At 34.9% G+C, this 12,483-nt stretch overlaps 2 protein-coding genes across 3 annotated transcripts in view; one reads left to right on the forward strand and one right to left on the reverse strand.

Annotated features, from left to right (window-relative positions):
* Nucleotides 1-12,483, reverse strand: part of LOC148950527 (ras GTPase-activating-like protein IQGAP3) — a 171,841-nt gene that overhangs the window by 141,048 nt on the left and 18,310 nt on the right. The gene's annotated exons all lie outside the window — the stretch shown is intronic.
* LOC148950528 (uncharacterized) overlaps nucleotides 1-12,483 on the forward strand; it is a 49,730-nt gene that overhangs the window by 18,760 nt on the left and 18,487 nt on the right. The window contains exon 6 of the mRNA XM_089092456.1: nucleotides 4,853-5,096. Within this exon, the coding sequence (XP_088948582.1) occupies nucleotides 4,853-5,096 (244 nt within the window). The remainder of the gene's footprint in view (nucleotides 1-4,852; nucleotides 5,097-12,483) is intronic.

A 12,483-nucleotide genomic window follows, 5' to 3' on the forward strand; every position in this document is an offset into this window, starting at 1 on the left:
TTTACATTCTTATCTTAAGATACAGCAATGATAGGCGTATTCCTTCTTGGGAAGGGAAGAGATGATATTCCCTCCCTTGGCCCAGGGTTCCTAGGCCTTGAACCTGATTCTATTCCCATTAAGCCAAGGCACTTGCCCCACATATTTTAAGCCAATCAAACCAACAACAACAACAAAATGCCTACCTATATTTCTGCTTAACAATTGGTGATTGAAGGGCCCAGGGGCCACGATGTACCCCCGATCATCCTGATCAAAATGATTGATTGTGCTTCAAACAGGGCGAAACGTGTCTATTTTCTACTAAAATTCTGGCAGTGAGATGGGGAGGGGTTTCCAAGGTCGAGCCCACTGTATGCCTTCACTCAATGACTAAAAATTCTCGTGCGATTCCACTTCAAACCAAGTGCAATGCACCAGTCTTTCTGCATAAAGATTTGCAGAAAGGAAAGGGCTATTGCATAGGGGTCAAAGGATCAGTGATTCCCAATTTACCTCCAATCATGCTGTTTTAAAGGTGTTGTATGATTCTGGTTCAAAGAGGTTGGGAAGTGTCTATATTTCTACAAAACTGGTGGAGATGTGCGAGCAGGGTCGGATTTAAAGCTTTGACGCTTCTAGGTCCAAGCGTTTTTCCCGATCCTTATTCATACCGTAGGAGGGAGGGTCAATTTTACTTACGAAAATGATCTTTATGACGACAATTTTTATTTTCTCGCCAAATAACATCATTTATGATTATAGTTTGAGAAGCAAATATTTGTAGGTTGAGGGTATTAACTAAATTAAATAAACAAGAAAGATGTTGGAAATAAGTTTAATCCATTGGTAGATAGCAACACATAAATACATGCACGCAACATATATTATTTTGTAAGCAGGGCTATTTATCTTTAAAACCAATTGATAAAACCTTCCTCGTTGCTCTTTTTCGTGCGAAGGTGTCTGTGACGTCATTGTGCGGCATCTCTTGAGTCAGCCTTCCCTCAATAGTGAACAGGGATAATGATGTCAATTTGTCAGGATCTTTTTCCTGTGCAGTTTGTGGTAGGTACACTAAGAACCATTCTTAAGGCGATGTCAATGTTTGGATAGATGTCAACTGCATCAAAATGACAAAAAACCTTGCTAACGGCTGTTTGAGTCCTTCTTTTTTTCTTCGTCAGTATTTTGTACCACAAGGGTCTCAAATGTAAGCATTCATCTACAACCATAGGCTCATCTACAATCGTCGGGGATAAAAAACTCAATAGATCACTTGCATGCTTTATGATTTCTGAGTAGATTTGCGCGGCTGCGGAGTGCACCCGGCATTTTGACGATAAATCACATCAATCCAGTTTTTGTTAAGAAAAAATCGCTCAGTGATAATTTATTGCCCCCCCCCGGGAATTGTGCACCCTTTGGCTCGGGCCTAGTAAGCCTACTGGTTAATCCTGACCTATGTGCGAGGAGAGTTGTTGGAGGGTCATGGCCCCACTTAGGTCCTTCAATCACGCAGATTGAGCATTTTGGCATGATTCCAGTTCAAATAAGGTACAGCATACCTATCTTTGTGCTAAATTCAGCGGAAGGATTGTCAGGACGACATTGCAGGGGCTTTCGCCCACTTTGGTTATTCGAGCAAACCAACTGAAATCCTAGCGTAATTCCAGTTCAAAGAGGGTGCATTATGTCCAAATTTCTGCTGAGAAGTTGGTATTAGGAGGGACAGGCGGAGAGCGACGGACCCAATTTATACCTCTAATGACGTTGATTATCCTTTCATGATTCAATATCAAACAAGGTGCAACGTATTGTTCCGACAAAACCTATGGATGAAAAATGGCAGGTGAGATATTAGAGGAACTATGGGCCTACTTTGAGCTTCCTAAGAAGGTAGAGCATGACTTTCTTTTTACTAGTCTTGGCAATGGTATGTGGTGGAGTTTTAGTTGACAGGCTCAGTTTGATTCTCCAGTCACACATACAGCAAATCCTTGCATAGCCCTTGCTTCAAACAAGGTGCAGCATTACTTTCTTTCACAGCATTACTTTCTTTCCGTAACCCCTCCCCCCACCCAAAACAAAGTAGGTTGACGGAGCGGCCACTGGCCCATCTTAGCACACCTCGTGATTTTGGTTGAAAATTTCGCAACATTCCTACCTTTCTTCCCATAAGTTGAAACGCCAGGGGGTGGGAAATGGAATAGCAGAGGATTCATGTCCCACTTTTTGCCTCCAGCTTATTTTACAATGAATCAGACTATTTTTTAGGTATTTTCACACAGTCTCGACGCACCTTCGCTGTATACCACAGTAAAGAAGCAGTCAATTTCTCAAAATTTCAAAATAGTGCACTTTATGAACAAACTTTGAACAAAAAAAATGATGCATTAAAAATTAACCAGCTCTTCAAGAAGTATGGATCCACTTTGAAAAAGAGGTTGTATCTCTCTTAGCTCAAAAGTTTGTTCCCTTGCTATGAGCAAACTTTCTAATATTACTAGTAAGGAAGGAGCACAGAGAAAACTTCCGATTTTGTAGGCAATGAGAGAACTATTAAGGTTTACAAGTAATAGGTGATTCTATTCCTCTGCCTATATCCAAACACACAGATAATTAAATGGCAAACTCAACAATTAACCTTCACTTCAGCTAACAAAATGTAGGATCGAGCTCAAGAATAAGTGGAAACATTTCTTTTTGGCCATGGGCATGAATTATATGAAGCTTTCATTAATCTATCTAGCCAAAAGTTCACACGTTCCTTAAAGCTTTAGAGGCTAGACCTTTGTCACTTTGTTGCAATCGATTAAAAATTAATTTCGTTGCAAAACTTTCCACAACTTTTTCCACAAAAGAAGTTTTCAAAGAAACAACTAAACAAAGAAACAACTAAATTAAGCTAAGACGAGCAAAAATCAAATAGGAATTTAAGCGTAAAACTAACATAAATCCCTATCAATAAATAAAGACAAACCCAAAGCGATAGAAATTCCAAAAAGTAATCAAGTCAAACTTAAAATGAACCGAAACTACCACAAACAGCAGCAGGATTACCGCCCTCTATGCTTTCTAAAGACCAGAACGTCATTCATGCTTCACTGATAACAATTTTAATCTCGAGCTGTTTTTTTTTTTATCTGTCATACAATTGACACCAGAATAATAAAAATTACTGAAAATAACTAATAACTAATGAAATGTAGATTAACAGTTTAATATATATTGATATCCATTCCTGAAATTCTCAGCAATTTTGAATTTATTAACGTTATAAAAGGGAAAAGGAATAGATGGCGTTAGCCAATCTCCTGTTTGTGGTAGTTTCTATTCGGTTTAAGTTTGACTTGATTTATTATTGTAACTTCTATTTGTTGTGACTTTGTCTTTAAGCTTTTTGAAGACACAGGATCAAGCATGCCCCCCCCTCTTCCTAATAAAAACATCTACGTTACATATTGGCAACTTACATAGCTTAAGAGCCCTTGTCCCAAGGGCTGTGGAGGATCATGTCATCCCAAAGCATAGTTATTGGACCTTTCAACTTTTATGAACAATATAGCTACCCCAAAATTTTGGCTGAATGTGTTTGGGGCAGAGCAGCCGAAAGGGGCATTGGAGGGGATCTGAATGCACTAAAATTCCTTGTGACTCTTAAAAAGAACACTAGAACTTTCAATTTCAAATCGAATGAGCCCCCTCGGAAATTTCTCTGATAACTCCTTCCATACGAAGAGGCCTGGGAAAAAAATGAACAATACATTGAAGCCTCATCGCTCTTTACTTAAGCCTAATTATAAGGTGAAATTAGGAGCACATGAGAAAAAAAAACTGAACAAAACCAAAGTGATGCTCCCCAGACACAATAAAGACAAGATTAGTTTAAAGGAAGGAGCCCCAGACCACAAAAAAAACAGGGGATAGAGGAAAAATTTATAATTATGTTCTTTAGAAAATACCTTTATAAAAGTATTATTGAGCACGGTACAACAGACTAAAAGTGTATAAGCAGACGATCCTCACACAAATAACAACAGGTTCAAAATGGCAATTAAATTTGTATGTAAAAGGCAAACTGAAATATGATAATAAAAACTCAGCATTTTAAAATTGTAAGTCTTTAAGATGTTTCCATACACCAAAACTTTGTCAACTAGTCTTTTAAGATTTTATAGACACAAACAGAACATGTTCACAGCATAAACAAGTAATAATGCAAGCACTTTTTTTAACAGAGAAAAATGGTGCCCCTTTATAGGGGCACCGACCTTATGCATACGATTTTCCCACTTAAAAATTTGAGACTCCAAGGGAGCCATGGTTAAAAGCAAGCCCCTGAAACGCCAAGATTATTTTATTATGTTATGTCTATTTATTGTTGTCTTGAAGATTGACACTAATTAATGGCGTTGTGTGTATTGAGTTGTTTTGGGATTAACTTGTTTACGGCTAACTTATGTGTGGACTATGTTACATGGTTTTGAGTTCTATCAAGGTTGAGTTGCGTTTAGGGTTGAGTCGAGTGGGATGGAGATGTATGTGGGTCTGGACCATGGGCGCTCTTATGGGGGGGCAGGGAGGGGCTCTTGCCCCCCCTGGCTGAATGATGCTGCCTTATTTTTATATTTTTGTTCTGAGATTTCTATTATATAGCATTAAAAATAGCAATTAGACGAAGTTTGCCCCCCCCTGGAATTCAGCTTATGGGCGCCCGTGGTCTGGACTGACCTATGTTGGAGCCTGGTACATGACACCAGGAGCCCCTAATTTAACTCAAGCGGTTAAGCAATATAACCAATTTAAATTGAAAATTAAGAATTAAGAAAAAAAGTAAATCCTTGAACTAATATTCTTCATTATTTTACAGGGCTGGGAACATGACTGTTGCGTATGACGAGATAACTCAATCAATAACAATAGTAGGAAGCTTAGCGCTTAGAAAAGTTCACGTGGATTACGACTGGGATTTAATTGGTCCTTGGTACGAGCGATTTGGCAAAATGGCTTTGAAAATTGACGGTTTTATAATTGGAGTCACTTTTATTCAGCCAGCCAATGTTAACAAAGTATCAATAATGAAGGACTTGGACATAAGAATGGGAAATATTCAAGTAAGTACGTATAACTTCAAGTAAGTGATTTTAAGGCAACGTGAAGATCACATTGATTTGCAACATATTCAATCATAATCTATTAAATCTACAAAACCAGACACTTAGGAAAGAGGAGAGGGGGAAGTAAAAGAAAAAGATTTTCGGCCACTATATTACAACTGTTCTGTGTGTGTGGCGGGGGGGGGGGGGGTCCGTACAGTTGCCGATCCATTCTTCACCATGGGATGTTTGCTTTTATAAGAAACAGTCCCATAAAGGAAATACGGATTGATTCTTATTCACTTTAAACATTGATCCTCCAAAAGGACGGAATTCCGAGAAAATTTACTTAATCCAATTTACAACCGCGTTTTCATAATTTAAGACAGTCAATTAAAAAGTGATAAATACATTTTTATGTGTGTCACATGAAAAGTAAGTTATGAGCATTCTATTCAATATCATGTGAAATAAATAATTGGCAACTACACTCTTTACTCGGTCCAAAGCTGCGTTTCATATACACATACCTATTCGAAATTAGGGTGATCCTCGGATTGAAAACATGTATATCCGAGGACCCAAAGTATCTCCAGGTCTCTCAGGCAAAGGAATTTTTGGTTCCAGGGATCAAGTTCCTTTAAATATGCATATTAGACCTTTTTGAAACCAACTTGATCCCTGTAACCATTTGTTTAAGTGCTACGATATTGGTCTGAGAAACAACTACTATTTTATTTAGCCGCGCATCCTCAGAGATACACACAGTAATAACCCTTTGGGGTGGTCAAGATGATTAAAAGAGAGAAAAAAATTGTATTTTTGGGCTGCAACTTCTTGATTTCAGAGGGAGAAGGTCCTCAAACCAAGTTTGACAAACATTATTTTTACTCGGTGAAGGGCTTTGTATACTTCAAAAAAGGGGGAAATAAGGCAAACAGCAAAACTAGCTGTTGCCAAAGTGTTTGCAGCAAAATTTCAGGACACAGAAACAATAATGTTCAATAGAAAGTATACAGCATATGGTATTTGGGACCCCCGTCTTACCTCTAGAAAAATCTTGCGAAATCATTTTTAAAATTTTTGTAGCAGTTACCTTTGATTAATATTTAAAAAAAATTCCGAAGATTTTCCAAAGAAAAAAAGGTTTTTCAAAAGAAAATTAAAGAATAATAATAAACTTAAGGCCAGCAGAAATAAAGTCCTATAATAATTTTAATTCAAAACGACCAGAAATTACTATTAGAGAATAAATAATACCCAAAACGAACAGAAATTAAAATGAATAATCATATCAAACATAGAAATAATGGATACTAATATTGATGAAAAAATAAATCTTAAAACGAGTAAAAATTAAATTGAACAATCAAGTCAAACTTAAAAATTACTAAACAAGAGTTTAGCTACTCTGGTCCTTCCCCCTCCCCTAACCGTAAAAGTTCTAAAGCGTATGGCGTCATTTTCATTTCATTGAATACTAGGCCTATATGTATTTTGAACAGTCTGCTTTAGTTTTTCAAAACATCGACTACAGATAAAAATAAACCACCATAATAATCAAGATAACTGGAGGGAACTAATAAAAATAAACTGAATATTTAATATATAACGATATTAATTCCTGGAAAACTCACATTTGTGATTTTATTATACTGTATTTTTTCAATGTTATAAATATAAAAAAATAAAATATTTTGTTTTCAGTAAAGCGCAAATGACACAATAGACTTTAGAACTTTTACGGTTAGTGGAGGGGGAAGAGGACAGTAGCAAAACTTTTGTTTGTAGTATTTATTTATTTATTTTAAGTATGACTTGACAATTCATTTTAACTGTTACTCGTGTTAAAAAAAAAAAATGTTCATACTGTTCGAAGTCTAATGATTATGCCCCCAAGAATACTAAGCCCTCATTAGCACCCTGGGCAAGGGGTGTAAATTATACAATTTGTCCATTGTTTACATTCAGGATTAATCATAGGAAAATAGGTAATGTTTGATGCTGGGTGTGTCAGAAAACGCTAATGGTGTTAAGGTGAAACTTCAAGGAATGTTGAGGAGGATGTTTAATAAATTCAAAAGACACTTTATTGTATCCGGGCTGTCAAAAGAGGGAATCTTCAATATCTTAGGAACAGGTAAGGGCTTGAAATTTTCAGGGCAACTACTACTACTACAAATGCGGCTGCTTGTAACTGCGACTGTGAAAAATTTTGAGGGGGGGGGGGGTGAACAAAATCAAAACATATTATGCACATAGGGGTTGTCAAAAGGGCGCATCAGCAATAAGTGCGTATCCATTCTCTGGAATGGATGAGGGTATTAAGTTGAAACTTTCGGGGAACGTTAAAAAATGCTTGGAGGGCAAAGGGCCTCCTTGTCTTTTTTTACTTGCCCCATCCTCCTCCCCCCCCCCCAACACGGATATGGAAAAGTAAGAGCTATTTAAAACTTAATACCGTACCACAAGAAATAAGTGCTATAATAATTCCAATTCAAAACGATCAGAAATTACTATCAAAGAATTAATGAAACCCAAAACCAATATAAATTAAAATAAAAGACCATGTCGAAGATAAATATTTTAGCGAGATATTTTGAAATCTAATTGAATATCCCAGTCAAGCTAAAAGCGAAAAAAAATTGGTACGAATAAAATCTTTGCTACAGACTCCTTCCCCCTCTCTTAAACGTAATAGTTCTAAAACCTAATACGCTATCTGTGCTTTACTGAAAACAAAATCTATCATAAATATTTTCTTATATTTCTAACATCAAAAAGTATAAAATTACAGTGAAATAAAATCTTAAATTGCAGAGGTCTGTGGGCTTTAATATATTAAATATTCGTTTATTTTCATCAGTTCTTTCCAGTCATCTTGATTATTATTTCGATTATTTTTCGTCGATATTTTGACAACTTAAAGCACACTGTTCAAAATAAATATAGCTTTTAATAAAACACAAATGACGCAATAGGCTTTGGAACTATTACGGTTAGGGGAGGGGGAGAGAGAAATAGCCAAACTTCTATTTGTAGTAATTTTTTTCGTCTTATGTTGACTTGAATATTCAGTTTTAAGCTTTTAGTCGTTTCAAGATTATTTTTTTTCTTGTATATTAGTATTTGCCGTCTTTATATTTGATAGGAGGGTTTATTTTAAATTCTATTCGTTTTGGGTTTCAGAGATCCTTTGATAGTAATTTCGAATCGTTTTGTGTTCGAATTATTATACGACTTATTTCTGCTGGTCCTAAGTTTTATATGGCTCTTTACTTTTCTTTGAAAACTTTTTTGTCGGGAAGGTTTTTAAAAATTAATTACTATGAATGAAAAAGTGAAACCTAAACAAACATATTTTACAATGATAAATAACCCAAACTTGAAACAATTGATAACACCACATAAGGATGTTACTGCTCGTGAAGCATACCAAAAGTCTTGTGCCACATTTGCACTTTAATGAAAATAAAATATGTTTTTGAACAATTTTATTTCCTTTTTAGTAAAACATTAAAATTTTTGAAAACTGCTCACAATTCTGGGAGTTCTTTTTCGGTATATCAGTATATCTATAACAAATATCTAGTTTTATCAGGGACAAATGCAAAAAATTAAATCATCACAGTTTTCTTCCTTTTCAATCTACTGTCTTCAGCTATACAAAAAAAAACAATTTGTTAAATAAAATTTTTAACATTAGTTATTTGTTTAATTTGTGCAAAGTGCGAATGATGCTATACCTTTGGGCCTGAGGGGCAGCAACACCACACTTATTTGCAGTAAAAAATGTTTGCTCTAAGCTTAGCTTTGTTCTTCACTATAATTAATGCTCATGTAAGATTTCACTTCTTCATTAATATTGATATCTGCTTGTTTTGTATTTAGCACCCAGTTTAAACTAATTTTAAAGTTTTTAGCCCTCATTTTAATTATGCCTGTGGCATAATTTTGGCTCAATATCCATTCTTGAAAGTTTCATTTGCTTAACTCAACTGTCCAAGATAGTAAAAACCCTATCATTCAGAATTTTGCTTCAAAAAGCCACTACTGCACAAAGCCACATCTGCAACTTTATCTTGAGCTTATTTAAAAGCAAAATAAAGGTGTCAGAGAAATAAATAGTTACCTCACTTGTAAAGCTGGCGTTGAAAGGATCATTTCAAATGAAGAAAACATCAATATGTGCAATACAGTTATTATTATAAAATTGACTTTGTGATAATATGACCCTTCTAAACAGTCTGCAATACAAACACTTTATGACTGGTATCAGCTTAATTACATAACTCCCCCCCCCCCCACAGCCCTGACTATATACATCTCTGCTGATTTGTCTTTCAAATTAGAAATATAAACCAACTGTTGGGGACTAATAAGCACAAAAAGTTAATGCAAACAAACAGAATCAGTAAACTCAGTTATACTGCCTAGGACTATATGCAGGCATTAGAGGGGAATTGAGACAGCAATATAATAGTACCTGTTAAATTGAACAATTTAACAGGGGGAGAGGCAAAGACAATTAAAGGCCAAAAGCAGCAACACAAATTAGTAACATTCTAGATGATAGGCTTTTTGCTATCTTGGAAAGTTGTTGAGCAGGTGAATGAACATACAGGAACAGTTTCAAACCCTAGTTTGTGGAAAGTCTTATGAAACTTTTGTTTGAAAATCTAAGTTAGAAGAAAGTCTTTTGAAATATATTTCTTCACATCTTCCCCCTCTAAAGATCACTGACCATTGATGGACTTGGACAAACTTTGGGAGATACAAGTGGGAACTTTGAGAATATACCTATAGCACAACAACGGATGAAAGAAAGTATTTTTGCCCTTATTTCCTTGCTAAATCCTAAATTATAAAGTTAGAAAGTGTTTAGAAAATGGAGTATTGAATTGAAATAAAATCCTAATATGGCAAAAAAATCTTACTCAAATCATTTGAACTGTGGTTTTGGTAATGGTGCAGATTGATTTCTCTTCAAAGAAAACACAATAATAATAAAAAAGTAGTACCATTCAATTCCCTATTCAACACTTCTTTCCAAATATAATGTTACCTACCATGACAGCTGTAATGGGGCAAGGTAGTCCTCAGCAACATATGTAAATTAAAAAAGTGTGGATTAAACTGGAGGAGACTCTGAAAATATGGTTAATAGAAATTTTCTACATATTGCAAAGTAAGAATTTTGCTATTACAGTATTTTCAAGTGAATTTTTGTACATACCCTAGGGTAATGTATTGCCTCATTAAGAGAGGGAATTGGGCGCGATTATCATGGTAGAGGATTATGTTTGGAAAGTGTTGAATAAGGAATTAAAATAGGATTATTCTTCTGTTATTATACTGTTTCCTTGAGAGGGGAAAACATTCTCCACGACTGTCATGTTTTCAAATTCTCAAGTCAAAGAAAACTAGACTCAAATCAACACTAAGAGGAAAAAATACTATCCAATACTCTTTCCTAATATGATAGTCACTTCTTTTACAATTACACCAGAGCCCCCTTCCTCATAATGCAACCAGATATGACCCAGGGCTGTATAAAAAAAAGGTTTGTTTATTATATTTGCTTTTCAAATTGACACAACAAACAAACTCTTGACACACACAAAATAATGGCAAACCCACGAAATTGATAACTTTTATAAATAAGGTAACCTTTATTCTCACCAGTTTCAAAATGGAAAATAGTGCAACGTTTGCATTGCCTGGAAAATAATACCCCTTTTGTGAAATATAGAGGACCCACTATATTTCAAAGTGTCAGTATGTCTCTTTTTTTAATATGATGGCAAAATTCTCTGGAAAACAAGAGGACTATTTGAAGAAAACTCTAAAATATTCTAAAAACTACTTTAAAACAATTATAAATGCTCACTTATCTCATTCCTAAAGATACACTGCTTCGCCCTTCCCCCCATCCCCCTCCACCTGTTGGATATAAATAGCCTATGTAGCCCAAATTATATATTGACATTATATTTCACAATAGCAAACAGCAAATGCTACTTAAGAGGCAAAGAAAAGAGTAGCACCATCATAAAGTATAATAACAATATATATAGGAGCAGAGTACGTGTTGATTAAGCAAAGCAATGCAATTTCAATAAGGATATAAGTAAGTAAGCTACTTACAATGTTTTAAAGTAGTTTTTACAATTTTTTGGTTCCCTTCAAATATACCATATTCTTAAGTATTATCAATATGATTTCAGTAAATGTTAAGGGGGAATGGAATAGAAAAATTCCCGGCTAGCTCTTCCATGTTAAATATTTTTAACTTGTCTGGTGACAATAGACGCATAAAGGCATTAATTTTGGTTTCTATCTGTTCCCCTGATCTAGCAACATAATCTGAGTTTGCTATTTTTTTATTATTTTTTTTCTGGGCTTTCTAGATTAGGCTTTTTCGTGCAAATTCCATTTCAACTTGTCTAAAAGAACAGTACATAGAAGTTTAATAAAATTAACACGGACCTGTAGAGGATTTTGAAAGGAACAACTTGAATTTTATTTTTCTAATTAATTTACAACAGACATTTTCATAAGTTTATTTGTTTCTACTAAAAAATTGTTTTATCCTAGAAACTCCTGAACTGTTGCATATTTAGTTTCAATAGGCGGGCATAAATACCAGCCTTCAGGTGATAAACAGTCAGGGTTTCAACTCGTATTGGCTGGCATGATAAGTGAATGTTTCAGCATATTATGCAAATGTTAATGCTCTGTCAAATTAAGTTGCAGTCACAGATTTTGAAAGAAGAGGAAGGCATTTAAAGAAGAACTTGGCCTAGTTAGTTCACAAAAGTGCTTTGTGAAATACAAGGGCGCGGCAGAAAATTTTCCAGGGGTGGGGGGGAGGGGGCAAACGCCAAAATATCAGTGGTGGTTGGGGGACATGGAATATATTTCAGGAATTTTTTTTCGTGGGAATAAGTCTATTTTTTAATACTTTTAGGAGAGAACTTTTAAATAAAGAGAGCAATTAAATTGCATGCAAAATGAAACAAAATACAGTAAATTTTAAACCGCAAGGATTCCTGGCAAAGGGATCAATTTGTTTAATTAATAATATATTTGATTATTATGCATTTAACTTTAGAAGATAATCAAACTCAAACTAAAATTACAGAAAGATTGCTTTCGTAGATTATAACAGTTGTAGACTTACCTTTATACAATTTCCTAAGCCTTAGAATACTTTACACAAGGAGTAGAGATGCTCAAAAATCATCCTGCCTGCACAGATACCACATTTTGATTTTATAACGGCCATTTAAAATGTACCTCTTTCATAACAGGACAATTTTCCCCTTCGGACTTAAATCCTTTTTACATTTAGATATTAAGACAAAAAAATAGAATAGCGAAAGAAAAACAAAATTTAAACCTA

Source organism: Artemia sp. Qi Xiang Cuo, chromosome 7 (genome assembly GCF_049724085.1).
Source record: "Artemia sp. Qi Xiang Cuo chromosome 7, ASM4972408v1, whole genome shotgun sequence".
Taxonomy (NCBI): domain Eukaryota; kingdom Metazoa; phylum Arthropoda; class Branchiopoda; order Anostraca; family Artemiidae; genus Artemia; species Artemia sp. Qi Xiang Cuo.